Here is a 20292-nt window from a genome sequence, read left to right on the forward strand (position 1 = left end):
TTAATATTAGCAATGCCTCACATGAAAGTATACAAACATTTGCAATAAGCTGCTAATATTGTGCATTGGGTGAGACTGTTTTGATCACTCGATAATATTCGTACCTCCATCACAAGGGCCAATTAAGGTACAGATGTAAAGCAAACAGTGTAAAGCCTTATAACCCATTCTGTGTAATCTTGCATTAACTTTCCAGCAAGTGGTAATCTTGCAGTAACTCGCATGCTCTGACCATTGACAAACCACAGTCATTAGTGGAAAATACACTTTACTAGATACATGTCATTCAAAGTTACTTTCTAGTAATAACCAAAGTAACAAATGTGCTTTCCTGTAGTGGTATACTGTGCTGTATTTCCTGCTGTTTAGAAAATGTAACTTGCAGTGATATGCTGGCCTGCATATCACTAAATGTATAGCAAATTGCTAACTATTGCACATCAGAAATGATCATCTTTGGTACATTAGATTTTAGCATTGAGTCAGTAAATATTGTACACATAGTGTACAAAAAATTAGTGTATAAACACACAAAGTAAGAAGACAGAGGAAAATGATGACGTTGAGAGAGGTTGGTCTGTGCTTCAGCAATATTACACAACAATCAACTACACACATCAACATTTACAAGTGCTTGTCAACAGAACCATGATAGAATTAATACTGAGATAAAGGCAATAAAATTCCTCTTAACAAACATCACCTATATACAAACATTTGGGAATTATAAAAATGACTTTTACCCAAGTCTATGGACACAAAATACTTTTATGAGGTATTCAAAAAATTTAAAAAATATGCTGAAGCAATTCATGCTTCTAAGCTTTTAAGAATTACTACTGTAATACATATTAAAAAGTTAATAAATATATTCATTCAGTTAATTAAAAATATATACTATAATGACTAACTTGTAACTACAAGATGAAATTAATCAAATGAATGGATATATTCCTTTATGCAGCATATCACTTAAATAGCTTACTATGTACTAAACTAATACTGTATTATACAGTACTAACCAAAACTGTGATAATACTGTATTATACAGTACTAACCAAAATTGTGATAATACTGTACTATAAATACTAACCAAAATGTGTCAAGAGAATACAACAGAGTCAATACTAACAATACAGAGCTTAAGAATATGCTGACTAGATAATCATGCTACATTACATCAGATCCAATAATCTACACAATACATTTATCCATTGATGACAACAATAATTAAAAGACATTAAAAAGTTTTGTGGTGCTTTAAAATTACATTAATTCAGCAACCATAAACACAAACACCCATAGCCAAGCTTATCAGGAATACGGATGCAAGAGTGCAGAGTGGTAAAGTTTGCCAGTCCCATTATAAACTTAGAAAATGTGTTCTATATCAAAGCTGTGTCCCAACTCTGCTTTAAGTACATAAATATTCCATTACAAAAAGCTTCTGGTGCAGAGCTGAGTCATGGATGCAAATACTGGTCCTCATTTTTGGCACAAGTGATTTAACTGTAAATGTTTGATGAGCCAACTAAGTACAAGAAAAAAAGCAACTGGCAAATGTACTCTCATCCCACACAAATGCCTCACAGCTCAATCTGGCAAATACAAATTTACCTACATGGGATATCATTACACTAAGAGAAGATGCTGTTTACTGTTAATCTAAGTGCATCAGCCCTAATTTAAATATTAAAAGTAAACAAAAAACAGCAACCATTAACATTTCATTAAGAATAGAGAAGATCAACTGGTTGCTGTACTACAGTTATCCATTAACAAGGAGAGGCTGCAGGCCAGGCATGCTGAGTGGACAGGCCTGATTAATAGGCAAGACCGACCAGGGCAGCTCAGGAGTAAGGACAGGCATTCTGTGGACTGGGAGGGCTGGGTGGGTAGGCTCACGTGGATCATTTGAGCAGGGAGACTGAGTGGGCTAAATGGCCACATGAATCCTACATCCTCAGTAAGTTGGAGCGGTGAGGCAAGCAGGATGGACCTGTGTCATATTTGCAGGTGACGAGGCAAGACGTTTTGGGGCTGGGAGGGCGGAGGACCAGGGGGACGGAGGAGAGGAGAGGGTGACGATGAGCCATCTTCGCTTACCTGTGCTTGGTGTCTAGAACTTTGGAAACATCCTTGTTGCTAATCTCACTCTCACGCACTTGTTCTGTTAAACTCTTACACACTGAGTTATGTACACTGAAATGTAAGATCTAAGTCAGTAATCATCCACTTTTTTAAATACAAGTTATACCAATAATTATATTAACTACAGGGTACTTGTAATCTCAAGCAAAATTACACTGAGCATTAATTTCATATCATTATATCTATATTTAGCTTGAAAATCTCTATTACATGCTGAAATTAATGTTATAAGGAATATTCAGCACAATAACCCCAATATAGAGAAGTTTAAGTAGTGACACACATGGTGTCCCATTATCTGAGCACTCCATTGTACTGCTATAACCCCTTCACTAATTATTCCACAATACATAAACCTGCAGAGCAGTATTTTATCAGTATAATTCCAAGCTGAAAAACTCACGTTTTTACTACAATATCTGGCAGCAGGCAAGACAGTGGTATCAGGATCACTCCAAACCAAAACACTGGTGAGGAATATACCTGAAATGATTATAAATATATATGAATAACACTTTTACAAAAAGCATTTGCTGTATACAGTATCTGATGCATATTTTAAACACTAAACATATTAAAGCATTTTCTCAGTGGTGCAACATTCAAGCATTATGCTGGTTACATGTACTGCAGTGTAACTTAGTGACACAGAGGGTCAGATTAACATCAATGATCTTATTACATCTTCAATGTAATAAAACCAATTACAAACATGGAAGTAATACAACCAAGACATCTTATATATATCTAAAAAAAAAAAAAAAAAAAATATTACCTTTGGCAATTGTAATGCTTTTCAACAAATCACTTAAACAGCAAACCTTTCCAGACATTTTCAAAAGGGCTGGGTTAACACCCATCACAAAGGTGCTGATCCAACTGATGTTAATAACTACAGAACAATTTACAATGTACCAATATTATAAAAACAATATTCAATACAGTAATCCAGAAGCACCAGTATGCATACTTAACCAAGAACAATATGCTTACTGTCATGGGATCTTGATACAAAGAATTCTTCAACACTTGTCCAACCTTTGTAGATGAATGGTTCAGAGAACCGACATGTTGATAAATTAGACACATGTGCAACTCTTGGGTATCTTTATTGAGGAAACGTTTCGCGTGTGGCGAAACGTTTCCTCAATAAAGATACCCAAGAGTTGCACATGTGTCTAATTTATCAACTTGTCCAACCTTTGGATGAAGACCTACTTCGACTAGTGGATGGTACCACTATGACCCTGCTTCCTCCTGCTTTGCCTCACCTGACTACAGTATATAAGCCACTTCTACAGCCCTATGCTGTACTTTCTACAAGATTGATGGACTGAACACATCGACTCCAGGCTGAGGGACTGATTACCTCAAACTCCTCCTCTCCTTAAACCTTTCTAATTTGTACTGGACATGAAGCTACTGTGTGGCGAAACATTTCTTCAATAAAGATTCCCATATGTTGCACAAGTGTCTCAATCTTCAATATGCTTACTCCTTGTTTATATGGATTTAGATCAAAAAAGCACAAACGACACAATCTTCAAGATACTTGAAGCAGTTTATTGAACACTTGAATGAAACAAGTATCCTATGAAACTTTTTAATAATCTGCAAAAAGTTTCTGATACTGTTCACAACAATAGTCTTTTACAAGATTACATCACTGCAGACTCAGTGGGCAAACAAAAGTATTTTTAGTCATACCTCAGTAACAGACATGAGTATGTAGCCTTCGTAACACTTCTAGCACACTACCAATCAATTACGATGTCTCTCCAAGAAAGTATTATGGGCCTTCTTCTCTGTCTCATTCTACATCCTACCTAATACCAACCAACATCTAAAATCTGTTGTTTTTGTTAACCCTTTGAGGGTCGACAGGCCCTCTCCGAAACTCGTTCTCAGGGTCGGCCAAATTTCAAAAAAAAAAAAAATTATTTTTTCTTATGAAAAAATAGAGTTTTTTTTTCTAAACATTATAGGATAAACAAAAAAATTTTACCATCAATACTTACGGAGATATGGATGCATGAAGTTTGCAGAAAATGAGCCGCGTATGGCAACAGCGGCGACTGCCGCTCACCCGGAAAACTTTGATTTACTTGTATTTGAAGGTTTGTTGTTTTTTTCACTATTTTATTTTTTCACATAACTTATGTGGCCTATGAGACCAAAGTAAGGTGCAATGTACATATATACACTCGTTGTATACAACACAATAAGCACACAAACATAATTATCAATATATTGTTTACAAAACTTGTTTACAAAAACAAACAATACAAAACATTGTTTATTATTATTGTTCTATAATATATATACCAATATACAGTCACTGAACATATTCCTATTAGTTCTGCAGCTTGTGGAACTCTGAAACATGGTGTCATACACAATGGTGTTTTATCTTTCTCCCTCATTCTATCTCTTTCAATCTGTCTCTCTCTTTCTATCTGTCTGTCTATCTCTGTCTCACAGGTACACATAAATACAAGTATACATAGTATAAATTACCTAGGATAACCCAAGAAATCCAGACAAAGTGCTATACTCTGCTTGAAGATGTGAGTAAAAGTGATGACACAGTCTTGTGGCTCTCTGAGACAGAGAGCTAGACGGATAGACAGATAGACAGGGAGCTTGACAGACAGACAAATAGACAGAAATGTTAGTGTACCAGTACCAGTGTACTAGTGTTCCACCCTCCTCCTCCTCTTCTTCCTCTTCCTCCTCTTCCCCCTACTCTTCCTCATACTCTTCCTCTTCCTCCTCTTCCTCTTCCTCCTACTCTTCCTCTTCCTCCTCCTCCTCTTCCTCCTCCTCCTCTTCTTCCTCTTCCTCCTCCTCCTCTTCCTCCTCCTCCTCTTCTTCCTCTTCCTCCTACTCTTCCTCCTCCTCCTCTTCTTCCTCTTCCTCCTCTTCCCCCTAATCTTCCTCCTACTATTCCTCTTCCTCCTCCTCTTCCTCTTATTCCTCTTCCTCCTCCTCCTCTTCTTCCTCCTCCTCCTCGTCCATAGTGTAAATTACAAGGAGTCGGCAGCTGTCAAAGTGACATATTGGCTAATTACTCTTTCCCCCTCCGGCCTGTCAAAACAATGGGGTCGGATGCTGCTTCCCCTCCTCCATTCTATCTAATTATCTTTCTCCCTCATTCTATCTCTTTCAATCTGTCTCTCTCTTTCTATCTGTCTGTCTATCTCTGTCTCACAGGTACACATAAATACAAGTATACATAGTATAAATTACCTAGGATAACCCAAGAAACCCAGACAAAGTGCTATACTCTGCTTGAAGATGTGAGTAAAAGTGATGACGCAGTCTTGTGGCTCTCTGAGACAGAGCTAGATGGATAGACAGGGAGCTTGACAGACAGGCAAATAGACAGACAGAAATGTTAGTATACCAGCAAAAACAAAGGGAGGGCGATGTTCATCTCATCTTTTGGCATCAGCTCTACCCTCATTTACCCTCATCAAACGTCAGCACTTATCAGATGTTATCTCCCCTTATCTTGTTACTGTCATGGGTGAACATTTATTATTACATATTATTATTATTACCTATTATTATTATTATGTATTATTATTATTATGTATTATTATTATTATGTATTATTATTATTATGTATTATTATTATGTATTATTGTTATCATTACGTATTCTTCTTCTTCCTCCTCCTCCTCCTCCTCCTCCTCCTCCTCTTCTTCTTCCTCCTCCTCCTCCTCTTCTTCCTCCTCCTCCTCTTCTTCTTCCTCCTCCTCCTCCTCCTCCTCCTCCTCCTCTGCCTCCTCCTCCACTTGCCTCCTCCTCCTCTTGCCTCCTCCTCCTCTGCCTCCTCCTCCTCCTCCATTCTTGGAACAAGTTTGAAGAGCTTGTAGTTCATAATCACTATCATTATCATCACCAATGCTCACATCTGAGTCTGGGATTTTGGAAAATAGGAGTTTCCTCTTTGATTCTGGTACAACTGAACGACGGCCCAGCACCAGAGGTGGAAGGCTGTGGGTTGTCTGGGTTTTCCTCACTATTACTCATATTATGGTCATTAGTTTTGGTCAAAACCTCACCAGAACCTTGAAACTCATCTTCACTGTCACTTCCATCTGTATTAGAACTGTCACTGGGGAACAAAAGTGTCCCAATTCGCCGAGGAGTGAGGAACTTCTTACCGCAGGGCACCGTGGAAATTGTGTACTATGATGGCATTCCCACAATGCACCACTGGGTCCCAGATTTTTTTCCTACTGCGCACACCCACCACACAGACCCATTCTCTCACATCTAGGCTTATCAGCCTTTTCCTGCGAGATTTGAGGCCGCTAGAATTTATGCGTACTAGTACGTCAAAAACCCCTACGCGTAAGACGTACTAGTACGACCAAAACCCTCAAAGGGTTAATGGCACAACCTTTATATTATCACACTCAGAACCCTTGATAATATGCACCATATTTAATGAATTAATAAATATCTACATCTACATAATTAGCAATAAACTCACCCTTAATAGGTAAAAGCACACTACATAAATTTTTGGAACAAAGCTCATCCTCAATTAGGGAAGGCTCCTAAGTCTAATCACAGACAACAAATGAAATTTAGTGCTCATATCCAGACATATCAATAAAACTATTAACCCTTTGACTGTTTCAGTCGTATATATACGACTTACGAGCCAATGTGTTTGACATCTATGTACTCAAAAATTCTAGTGGCTTCAAATCAAGCAGGAGAAAGCTGGACCCATGTGAGAGAATGGGTCTGTGCACAATGAGAGAAAAAAATCTCAGACCATGTTTTTGGATTAAAACGCTGACTTCAAGGTGTATTTTCGTATAATTTTTATGGTTATATTCTCGTTTTCGTAGCCACATTTGATAGAATGGAAAACATATTATAGAAATAAAGGTGATTTTTGATTGGTTTTACTATGAAAAGAACCTTGAAATGGAGCTCAAAGTAGGGGAAATGTTTGATTTTTGCCGATGTTCAAGAGTAAGCAAATGATGTCATTGTCCAATAAATGTCCAACTAGCCATTCTAATATGCAGTCATGAATGGGTTGACATTATTTATACAATTATTACAATATTACAGTAGTCTGCATAACAGTAAATCTTCTATTTTTTGTTTGAATAAAAAATTCAAAATAGAAAGCAAGAGTAATATCACAGGGGCTTGGAGACGTGACTGATGAACAAAGAAAATGTTATTTTAGAGCCAGGAATATCTGCATTGCTCATTCTGGACCTATTTTGAAATTGGCACACTTCAATTTGCATGAAATTGGCCAAATTGGCAATTTCTGACCACTTTATTGGGTAGTGCAAATTGGTAAATGGGCAGTTTCTTGTACTCAATCGATAGAAAAAAATGGAGTTGTAAAGAAATAGCTATGAGCTTGGTTGACTGGAACAATGAAATTAGCTGAAAATAGGGCTCAAAGTGGGTGAAATCGCCGATTCATAAATATCACCGCGGTTGCTAACTTCGCGAGAGCGTAATTCCTTAATTTTTCCAATAAATTTCGTACTTTTGGTGTCATTACCATCGGGAAAAGATTCTCTATCATTTCATAAGAAAAAATAATTTTTTTTTTAAATATTTTGCGACACCAGGAGACACCTCAGGATTTGGGGTTGCGATAGTCCAAGGGTTAAAGACTTTAGGGATACTCTCCAAAACTCACTATTATATTCTAATACTTTACTTTTATTTCATTTACCCATACCTCATGTATGGGACTTGTGCAGTTTATACCACTAATACTTTACTTTTACTTTATTTACCCATATCTCACATGTGGGATTTGTGACTGGGAATGTGCTTCAGCAACCCACCTCAAATTCCAACTCAAACTCAACAAAATGCAGCTCTCAGCACTATCACAAACTCTACTTACTGGCAACATACTATTTCCTTATTCAAGTCTCTGAACTAATGAATATACATGCCATTCATATATAAAATTGTTAGCTTTACATCTTTAGAACATTGCACTGTAAATGCTGATGCTACCTAAGACATTTCCTGGAAAATTAAAACTGATCACCCAGGCATTACACCAGAAACAAACATCGCTTTCATATCTCTCGTGTTTGTTTGAACGTCTACAGAAATTCATTATAAATTAAAGGGCCCAAAAATCTGCAGAAATTTATCATATGAATTAAATTTCTTAACATGAATTCAAATGAAAAAAACTAAAACAAATAGTGTGTGCTGAAACAGTTCAATTATATAATTCTATCTAAATCACTAGAACAATTTTTTTTAATTACTATCAGGTTATTAATCTTGCCCCTAATTAAGAACATAAGAGTGGAAGAACACTGCAGAAGGCCTACTGGCTCATACAGCAACTGTACTTCATAAAACATTTGCAGTTCTATGTTTTGCTCTGAGCATTTATAACTTTAAAACTTTCTAATGACTATATTTACTTGAGAAATGAGTAAGCTATTCCTCAGAAACTACTTGATATTCCCCAGTATGCAGAAACTTAAACTATTATTTAGATATATAATGATGTGTGTGTGGACATTAAAGAACCTTATGATGTTCATACCTGCAGATAAATGCCACACATATCAGGAGCCATGGGCAATATGGGCCAAAAATTTGAATACACCAGCAGAAAAATGAACCAAGAAGCAATTGAGCCCCAGATGGCAAGGTGTGTGACCCAAGTCCAGGCATCGGTCTCCAGACCTGCTTTAAGGCAGACGGTAATGACTACATAAGTATACACCATATTTCCCGTCATGAGGTAACCTCCTACACGACCATGACCCCAGGCAACGTCTTGAGTCATGGAGAGGTAGGGTAGAACAAATACCAAGACGGAGTGCACCAGCGCTAGCCATACCCACCACACAAACACCTGCCAAGACAACATACAGTATTAAATGTACACCAAATTAAAATCTTCAGACATTATACTGGATAAAGAAAATAGTACATAATTTATAGAACATGTTATTAAAATGTCTGTCCTCGAAGGGGTTATGGAAATTTATTCCATGATCATTTAAAAATAAGATGTATAAAAAAATATAAAATTTAAATAATTATTTGTTTTGAGGTTTGAAACATTCTGAGGCACTTGGGTCAAAAATATAGGTGTATGTGGCAATGTCTCGGAAATAAACAATAACAAGAACTAGTAAGAAAATAGAAGAAAACCCAGAGGGGTGTGTGTGTATATACATGCTTGTACATGCATGTGTAGTGTGACCTAAGTGCAAGTAGAAGTAGCAAGGCATACCTGAAATCTTTCTTGTTTATGAGACAGAAAAAAGACACCAGCAATCCTATTATCATGTACCACTATTACAGGCTTCCGTTTTACATTCACCTGGTAGGATGGTAGTACCCCCCTGGGTGGTTGCTGTCTACCAACCTCCTACTTCTTCTTTCAACAAACCGGCCATATCCCACCGAGGCAGGGTGGCCCAAAAAGAAAAATGAAAGTTTCTCTTTTAATTTCAGTAATTTATACAGGAGAAGGGGTTACTAGCCCCTTACTCCTGGCATTTTAATCGCCTCTTACAACACGCATGGCTTACGGAGGAAGAATTCTGTTCCACTTCCCCATGGAGATAAGAGGAAAAAACAAGAATAAGAACTAGAAAGAAAACAGAAGAAAACCCAGAGGGGTATATATATAATATATATACAGTGGACCCTCGCCTAGCGAATGCATCGCATAACGTTAAATCCGCCTAGCAATACATTTTAACGCAAAAATTTTGCCTCGGCTAGTGCTAAAAAACTCGCTCAACGCAATTCGTTCGAGACACATCCACGTGCGGCATGAGCCCGCCTCACTTGTTCCGTGGGTGCCAGTGTTTACAAGCCAGCTACTGCAGTCGCTTCCAAGCATACAATCGGAACATTTCATATTACCACAGTCTTTTTAGTGATCACACCTGCAAAATATGTCACCATGGGCCCCAAGAAAACTTCTAGTGCCAACCTTACAGGAAAAAGGGTGAGAATTACTATGGATATGAAGAAAGAGATCATTGCTAAGTATGAAAGTGGAGTGTGTGTCTACGAGCTGGCCAGGTTGTACACAAAACCCCAATCAACCATCACTTCTATTGTGGCCAAGAAAACAGCAATCAAGGAAGCTGTTCTTGCCAAAGGTGCAACTTTGTTTTTGAAACAGAGATTGCAAGTGATAGAAGATGTTGAGAGACTGTTATTGGTGTGGATAAACAAAAAACAGATAGCAGGAGATAGCGTCTCTCAAGCAATCATATGTGAAAAGGCTAGGAAGTTGCATGAGAATTTAATTAGAAAAATGCCTGCAACTAGTGGTGATGTGAGTGAATTTAAGGCCAGCAAAGGTTGGTTTGAGAGATTTAAGAATTGTAGTGGTATACATATTGTAATAAGACATGGTGAGGCTGCCAGTTCGGACCACAAAGCGGCTGAAAAATATGTGAAGGAATTCAAGGAGTACATAGACAGTGAAGGACTGAAACCTGAACAAGTGCTTAATTGTGACAAAACAGGCCTGTTTTGGAAGAAAATGCCAAGCAGGACCTATATTACTCAAGAGGAAAAGGCACTCCCAGGACATAAGCCTATGAAAGACAGGCTTACTCTGATGATGTGTGCTAATGCTAGTGGTGATTGCAAAGTGAAGCCTTTATTGGTGTATCACTCTGAAACTCCCAGAGTGTTCAGGAAAAACAATGTCCTCAAGGCTAATTTGTGTGTGCTGTGGAGGGCAAACAGTAAGGCATGGGTCACTAGGGACTTTTTCTATGACTGGTTACACCATGCATTTACCCCCACTGTGAAAAATTACCTCCTGGAAAATAAATTGGACCTTAAGTGCCTCCTGGTATTAGATAATGCTCCTGGTCATCCTTCAGACGTGGCAGAGCGACTTTCTGCAGAAATGAGCTTCATTATGGTCAAGTTTTTGCCTCCTAATACCACTCCTCTCCTGCAGCCCATGGACCAGCAGGTCAATGCAAACTTCAAAAAACTCTACACAAAAGCTATGTTTGAAAGGTGCTTTGTAGTGACCTCAGAAACTCAATTGACTCTAAGAGAGTTTTGAAGAGATCACTTTAGCATCCTCAATTGTGTAAACATTATAGGTAAGGCTTGGGAGGAAGTGACTAAGAGGACCTTGAACTCTGCTTGGAAGAAACTGTGGCCAGAATGTGTAGACAAAAGGGATTTTGAAGGGTTTGAGGCTAACCCTGGAAATCCTATGCCAGTTGAGGAATCCATTGTGGCATTGGGGAAGTCCTTGGGGTTGGAGGTTAGTGGGGAGGATGTGGAAGAGTTGGTGGAGGAGGACAATGACAAACTAACCACTGATGAGCTGCTAGATCTTCTTCAACAGCAAGAGACCAGACCTGAGGAAACTGCTCCGGAGGAGGGGATAGAGTAATTGAGGAAGTTGCCTACTTCAAAGATTAAGGAAATGTGTGCAATGTGGCTTAAAGTGCAAACCTTATTTGATGAAAATCACCCTAACACAGCTATTGCAAGCCGTGCTGGTGACTATTACACTGACAATGTTGTGAAACACTTTAGGAATGTCATAAAGGAACGGGAGGTACAGGCCTCTATGGACAGATGTGTTGTGTGACAGAGGTCCAGTGACTCTAAAGCTGGTCCTAGTGGCATTAAAAGAAAAAGGGAAGTAACCCCGGAAAAGGGCTTGACACCTCAAGTCCTAATGGAAGGGGATTCCCCTTCTAAACACTAACACCATCCACACTCTCCCCTCCTCCCATCCCATCAATCATCAACAGATCTTCAATAAAGGTAAGTGTCATGTAACTGTGCATGTCTTCTTCAGTTTGTGTGTATTAAAATTAATATTTCATGTGGTAATTTTTTTTTCCATTATTTCTTATGGGGAAAATTAATTCGGCTAACGATAATTTCGCCTAACATTGAGCTCTCAGGAACGGATTAATATCGTTAGGCGAGGGTCCACTGTATATGTGTATATGTATATGTATATATATATATATATATATATATATATATATATATATATATATATATATACAGTGGACCCCCGGTTAACGAACTTTTTTCATTCCAGTAGTATGTTCAGGTGCCAGTACTGACCGAATTTTTTCCCATAAGGAATATTGTGAAGTAGATTAGTCCATTTCAGACCCCCAAACATACACGTACAAACGCACTTACATAAATACACTTACATAATTGGTCGCATTCGGAGGTAATCGTTATGCGGGGGTCCACTGTATATATATATATATATATATATTTTTTTTTTTTCAACAAGTCGGCCGTCTCCCACCGAGGCAGGTTGACCCAAAAAAGAAAGAAAATCCCCAAAAAGAAAATACTTTCATCATCATTCAACACTTTCACCACACTCGCACATTATCACTGCTTTTGCAGAGGTGCTCAGAATACAACAGCTTAGAAGCATATACGTATGAAGATACACAACATATCCCTCCAAACTGCCAATATCCCAAACCCCTCCTTTAAAGTGCAGGCACTGTACTTCCCATTTCCAGGATTCAAGTCCGACTATATGAACATAACCGGTTTCCCTGAATCCCTTCACTAAATATTACCCTGCTCACACTCCAACAGATCGTCAGGTCCCAAGTATCATTCGCCTCCATTCACTCCTATCTAACACGCTCATGCAAGCTTGCTGGAAGTCCAAGCCCCTAGCCCACAAAACCTCCTTTACCCCCTCTTTCCAACCCTTTCGAGGACGACCCCTACCCCTCCTTCCTTCCCCTATAGATTTATATGCTTTCCATGTCATTCTACTTTGATCCATTCTCTCTAAATGACCATACCACCTCAACAACCCCTCTTCTGCCCTCTGACTAATGCTTTTATTAACTCCACACCTTCTCCTAATTTCCACACTCCGAATTTTCTGCATAATATTTACACCACACATTGCCCTTAGACAGGACATCTCCACTGCCTCCAACCGTCTCCTCGCTGCTGCATTTACCACCCAAGCTTCACATCCATATAAGAGTGTTGGTACTACTATACTTTCATACATTCCCTTCTTTGCCTCCATAGATAACTTTTTTTGACTCCACATATACCTCAACGCACCACTCACCTTTTTTCCTCATCAATTCTATGATTAACCTCACCCTTCATAAATCCATCCGCCGACACGTCAACTCCCAAGTATCTGAAAACATTCACTTCTTCCAAACTCCTCCTCCCCAATTTGATATCCAATTTTTCTTTATCTAAATCATTTGATACCCTCATCACCTTACTCTTTTCTATGTTCACTTTCAACTTTCTACCTTTACACACATTCTCAAACTCATCCACTAACCTTTGCAATTTTTCTTTAGAATCTCCCATAAGCACAGTATCATCAGCAAAAAGTAACTGTGTCAATTCCCATTTTGAATTTAATTCCCCATAATTTAATCCCACCCCTCTCCCGAACACCCTAGCATTTACTTCTTTTACAACCCCATCTATAAATATATTAAACAACCATGGTGACATTACACATCCCTGTCTAAGACCTACTTTTACCAGGAAGTATTCTCCCTCTCTTCTACACACCCTAACCTGAGCCTCACTATCCTCATAAAAACTCTTTACAGCAGTTAGTAACTTACCACCTATTCCATATACTTGCAACATCTGCCACATCGCTCCTTTGTTCACTCTATCATAAGCCTTTTCTAAATCCATAAATGCAATAAAAACTTCCCTACCTTTATCTAAATACTGTTCACATATATGCTTCAATGTAAACACTTGATCTACACATCCCCTACCCACTCTGAAGCCTCCCTGCTCATCCGCAATCCTACATTCTGTCTTACCTCTAATTCTTTCAATTATAACCCTACCGTATACTTTTCCTGGTATACTCAGTAAACTTATTCCTCTATAATTTTTACAATATCTTTTGTCCCCTTTCCCTTTATATAAAGGGACTATACATGCTCTCTGCCAATCCTTAGGTACCTTCCCTTCTTTCATACATTTATTAAACAAAAGTACCAACCACTCCAAATTATATATATATATATATATTTTATTTATTTATATTATTTATTATCACACCGGCCGATTCCCACCAAGGCAGGGTGGCCCGAAAAAGAAAAACTTTCACCATCATTCACGCCATCACTGTCTTGCCAGAAGGGTGCTTTACACTACAGTTTTTAAACTGCAACATTAACACGTCGGTCGTCTCCCACACACACACGCACCCTGTTGGGTTTTCTTCTATTTTCTTACTAGTTCTTGTTCTTGTTTATTTCCTCTTACCTCCATGGGGAAGTGGAACAGAATTATTCCTCCGTAAGCCATGCGTGTTGTAAGAGGCGACTAAAATGCCAGGAGCAAGGGGCTAGTAACCCCTTCTCCTGTATATATTACTAAATGTAATAAGAGAAGCTTTCGTTTTTCCTTTTGGGCCACCTCACCTCGGTGGCATACGGCCGGTGTGTTGAAAGAAAGAAAGATATATGCTTGTACTTGTATGTGCAGAGTGACCTAAGTGTAAGTAGAAGTAGCAAGATATACCTGAAATCTTGTTTATGAGACAGAAAAAAGGACACCAGCAATTCTACCATCATGTAAAACAATTACAGGCTTTTGTTTTACACTCACTTGGCAAGACGGTAGTACTTCCCTGGGCGGTTGCTGTCTACCAACCTACTACTTTCATATAATTAACATCTACCATAAATACTGTATATACAGTAAGTTACTGTTGTATATATACAGTAAACCATGAATGTCACAGAAGGAAACTATATGCCTGGAACAAAATGCTAGTTTGTTTGAATGTGTGTGGATACAGTGCAAATATTAACCCTTTGACTGTCGCAACCCCCAATCCTGAGGTGTCTCCTGGTGTCGCAAAATTTAAAAAAAAAAAAAAATTATTTTTTCTTATGAAATGATAGAGAATCTTTTCCCGATTGTAATGACACCAAAAAAACGAAATTTGATGGAAAACTGACAGAATTATGCTCTCGCGAAGTTAGCGACCTCGGCGCTGTTTACAAATCGGCGATTTCGCCCACTTTGAGCCTTATTTTCGGCTAATTCCATTGTTCCAGTCGACCAAACTCATAGCTATTTCTTTAGAACTCCATTTTTTCTATTGATTGAGTACAAGAAACTGCCCATTTACCGATTTCAACTACCTAATAATGTGGTCAAAAATTTGCAATTTGGCCAATTTCACGAAAACTAAAAAATATGACAATTTCAAAATAAAGTCCAGAATGAACAATGCAGACATTCCTGGCTCTAAAATAACATTTTCTTTGTTCATCAGTCATGTCTCCAGGCCCCTCTGATATTACTCTTGCTTTCTATTTTGAATTTTTATTCAAACAAAAAGTAGAAGACTTACTATTATGCAGACTACTGCAATACTGTAATAATTGTATAAATAACATCAACCCATTCATGACTGCATATTAGAATGGCTAGTTGGACATTTATTGGACAATGGCATCATTTGTTTACTTTTGAACATTGGCAAAAATCAAACATTTCCCCTACTTTGAGCTCCATTTCTAGGTTCTTTTTATAGTAAAATCAATCAAAATCACCTCTATTTCTATAATATGTTTTCCATTCTATCAAATGAGACCAAGAAAACGAGAATACAATCATAAATACTATACAAAAATAGACCACAAAGTCGGCATTTTAATTAAAAAAATCGGTCGGAGTTTTTTCTTTCTCATTATGCACTGCGTGCTCCAGGATTTTTTTTATATGGTGCACACTGATCACACAGACCCATTCTCTCACATGTGGGCCTACCAGCTTTCTCCTGCTTGATTTGAAGCCGCTAGAATTTATGAGTATATATACGTCAAACACGGTACCTCGTAAGACGTATATATACGGCCGCGACAGTCAAAGGGTTAAGAAAGAACTGATGTTAATGTGTGAGCAAAGCAAAACTAAATGGATGCGAGAGTCGAACAGGGATAAGTACATGAGATTAAGGCAGGTATATTAAAGAACAAGAGGTAGATGAGCAGCATTAATGTTAAATAAAAGAGGGGGATGTACCAGAATATAGTTGTAATAACAATCTCACATGGGTGTGAAATATAGGTTGTAGCCCTTTAGGGTTGGTGAGTAGTGCTACAGCTTTGAACTCTGAGTCAGTGCCACAGAACTATGTGATGAGTTTAGTTCACTCAGATAAGATGTGAGTGGTAAATTTTTTCCCTAGATATGAGAGAATGGGTCGATGCAGTAAGAGTGCACCGTATGCATAATGGGGAAAAAAAATTGTGACAGTATTTTTGGTTTAAAATAGCAACTATGCGGTGTATTTTTGTGTGGGTTTTTATAACTGTAGTCTCGATTTCTTGGTACCATTCGACAGAATGGAAGATATATGACATAATTAGAGATGATTTTGATTAGTTTCAGGACTAAAAGTAGCCTGAAATTGAGCTCAAATTAACAGAAATGTTCAAATTTTACCGATATTCCAGAGTACACAAATTACGTCACTCATCCAATATGCGTCCAGCTGTCAGTCTAATACACATTCAGAAATGTGCTGACATTTTTTATGCAATTATTACAATAATTCAGTAGTCTGCATAATAATAAATCTTCTATTTTTTTAGTGTGAATAAAAATTCAAAATGGAAAGCAGGCATTATGTAGGGAAGGCCTGGGGATGTAAGGAATGAACAGAGGAAATGTTTTTTTAGTGCCAGAATGTCTACATTGTTTATTTTGGACCCTATTTATAAATTGGCAATGTTTTTTGTTTGAAACTGACCAAATTACCGATTTCTGATCACTTTATTCGGTAGTTGAAGTAACTAAATGGGCAGTTTTTTGTACTCAATAGAATGGAAGGGATACTAGCGAAATAACTATGAGTTTGGTTGACTGGAACGATGAAATTGGCTTAAAATAGGACTCATATTGGGCGAAATCGCCAATTTGTAATTATCACTGAGACCTCTTAACTTTGCTAGAGCATAATTCTGTAAGTTTTCCATCAAATTTCATACTTTTGGTTTCATTACCTTCGGAAAAAATTCTCTATCATTTCACATGATTTTTTTTTTTTTAAATTCCCTGACCCTGAGAGCAAGTCTCAGCTCAGGGGATCCAACCCTAAAGAGGTTAAACACTGCAGTTGGGAGGAGACTGGAGGCAGTGTTGTTGTGTCTAAGGGCAATGTGTAGAGCAAATGTTACACGGAGAATTCTGAGCTTGGAAATTAGGAGGTGAGAGGCTACCAGGAGTTTTATTCAGGGGGCTGAGGAGGGGTTATTGAGGTAGTTTAGACATTAAGAGAGGATGGAGCAAAATAGATTGACAAGGAGGGAGTATAAATCTGGGGTGGGGGGAAGGAGGAGTAAGGGTCATCCTAAGAAAGGCTGGAGGGAGGGGGTAAAGGAAGTTTTGTGTGCGAGGGACTTTGACATCCAACAGGCTTGTGTGAGCATGCTAAATAGAAGTGGAGGCAAGTAGTTTTTTTATTTTATTTGAAGTGCTGTCAGAGTATGAGCAAGAAAACATTTCTGAAGGAAGTCAGGGAAATCAGTTAGACAGACTCAAGTACTGGAAGTGGGAAGAGCAGCAGTGCCTGCATACTAAAGGAGAGGCAGGAATGTTGCAGTCAAAAGTGTAATATGAATTGTGATGCCAGCACACTTCTGGCCTGGCAGTAATTGATTAAATAATTTTGAAATGTTTCCTTACTTTTTGAGCTACCCTGCCTTGGTGGGAGATGCCCACTGAGGTAGGATATAACTGAGGGAATGATGAAATAAATAAGTGTCATAAGAGAGAAAAGGTTTGTAAAGGTTTTTAAAATGCAAAAATGGCATAGGAAGGAAGATTATATGAAGAGAAAAAAAAAAAGGTTAAAAGAAGTTTTAAGGAGTGTAAAGGAAATGCAAACAAGTGAAAGGTTATCACACTAGCTATCTTCCACCAAGGTAGGGTGACCCAAAAATAGAATCACCATATTCTAATCAATAGCCACTGAAGTGCAATATTCACATCATTCATTCAGAGTGTAGACACTCTTGAGTACATCAAGTAAAATGCACAGACAATTCTTATCTTTAAAGATGTGCAGGTATCTCACCTTCCAATTAAAATGTGATCCACTCTGTGATTCCTGGTACAATTCTGGGTACCTCATTCTTGTCTCAGCACTACACGACCGGTCGAATATTCCCATAACTAGAGGTGGTGCTGCTGTGAACAGCTAGCAAAAAGAAAAAAAAAAAAAAAAAACAGGAAAATATTAAATGATACTTCATAAAATATATTGTTTTTTCTTTCTTGTGAACAGTTATGCCTAGATGTACTAACAGTGGTCTCTATTATTTGTGGTAATTCATACTTGGTGGTTCCCAATTATAGAAATTACAAATGAAAATTCTCATTCAGAAATAAAATTTAAATAAGAGGGAAATTCCAAATTGATATTTTGAAATTCTTGCTATTATTAAAAAAAAAAAATCAGAATTTAAGAGAATATCTTGAATTAGAAGTTCAAGGAAATATTATATTTTATGAAAATGTTTACAGTGTATTAGCTTCTCTTAAATGAAATTTGAAATTATTAATTTTTTCAGAAATTAATTTTTTTTATCACATAGGCCACTTCTTATCGGGAAATTTCTAAAATTTCTGAAATAAAAATTTCAGACAAAATATTTCCTTGTTAAAAATAAGAATTAAAAGACTCTCCCCCCCCCCCAAAAAAAAAAAAAAATCAAAATTTTGCTAAAATTCTGAATTGTCAAAATTGTGTTAATCATTACAAATTTAAAATTGATTTTAAAATTACATACTTACAGCAAGCAAAAATAAATTAGCATTCATAGAATCTGAGAATTTTTTCCTTGAGAGGTTTGGTGTGGATGTGGTACACAGAATAAAAGGCAAAAAACAAAGACTGTAACCATGCTAACTCATGGATGTACTCTCCATGTCAGATTAAAGCTCATCTGATGGTGGATAATAGTGGTTTGCTAGCATTTATTAACATAATATTGTGAAATAATCAGGAATATCACATAACCACATATAATTAGTCATATAAGATATAAAAAATTAACTAAATATTTTTTTCATCATCAAGAGGCATATTATTATTATTATAATCAAGGGGGAAGCGCTAAACCCGGAGGATTATACAGCGCCTGGGGGGAGGATGTGGAATGCATTCAGGCTTAATTCTGGGAACTGGAGCACAGATCCAATTCCCTAAATCAAGAGCCCCTCACCAACATCAAGGAACCTTCCTTGAGGGGATCAAGAGGCATAACAAGAGGAAACAGTTGTAAAAAAAAAAAAGATGCTATATGAATAACAATGTTTTAATTAGCAAACAGTGGTGGGATAATGAAGTGCATTAACCCCTAAACGGTCTAAACGTATATATACGTCCTTACACGTAGCGCCCCAAATGTATGTATACATTTTAATTTTCCTGCCTCCAAATTTGGCACAATTGCCCTGAGATGCCTGGTCAGCATAGAATGGGTCTTAACACTCGGTGTGCACCATATTAAAAATATCTGGGACCACTTAGTACCTTGTGGGAGTGCCAGTTAAATTGAGTGCCAGCTAGAGCAAACAGTGTGGCAAACACCAAGGATTCACTGATGTAATGTCATATTAACACTCCTCTTTTAAGAGGAAAGTGATGTTAACCCCAAGTTTAGGGTCTGTCAATCTCTGTATCTCTATCTGTCTGTCTCTGTCTCACAGGTACACATAAATACAAGTATACATAGTGTAAATTACCTAGGATAACCCAAAAAATCCAGACAAAGTGCTATACTCTGCTTGAAGATGTGAGTAAACGTGATGATGCAGTCTTGTGGCTCTCCCTGAGATAGAGAGCTAGACGGATGGACAGGGAGCTTGACAGACAGACAAATAGACAGACAGACATGTTTGTGCACCAGCGAAAACAAAGCGAGGGCCGATGCTCATCAAATGTCACCTCTAATATTTTCTTATCAAGTGTTATCACTGCACCCTCGCGTATGCTCATCAAACGTCAGCTCATATCAAATGTTATCTCATCTTATCACGTCACTGTCAGGGGTGGACTTCGTTTTTCGTGCTTCAAGGGAACTTATTATT

General features: G+C 37.8%; 1 protein-coding gene across 10 annotated transcripts in view; it reads right to left on the reverse strand.

Annotated features, from left to right (window-relative positions):
* The window catches only part of ATP8A (ATPase phospholipid transporting 8A1), an 817844-nt gene that overhangs the window by 164364 nt on the left and 633188 nt on the right, over positions 1-20292 (reverse strand). For all 10 annotated transcript variants that reach the window (XM_070092196.1, XM_070092203.1, XM_070092201.1 and 7 more), the window contains 4 exons: positions 18275-18397; positions 8723-9037; positions 2555-2634; positions 2107-2202 (listed from right to left, as the gene is read on the reverse strand). In XM_070092196.1, coding sequence (XP_069948297.1) covers positions 2107-2202; positions 2555-2634; positions 8723-9037; positions 18275-18397 — 614 coding nt within the window. The remainder of the gene's footprint in view (positions 1-2106; positions 2203-2554; positions 2635-8722; positions 9038-18274; positions 18398-20292) is intronic.

The sequence above is a fragment of the Cherax quadricarinatus genome, chromosome 38 (assembly GCF_038502225.1).
Source record: "Cherax quadricarinatus isolate ZL_2023a chromosome 38, ASM3850222v1, whole genome shotgun sequence".
In the NCBI taxonomy this organism is placed as follows: Eukaryota; Metazoa; Arthropoda; class Malacostraca; order Decapoda; family Parastacidae; genus Cherax; species Cherax quadricarinatus.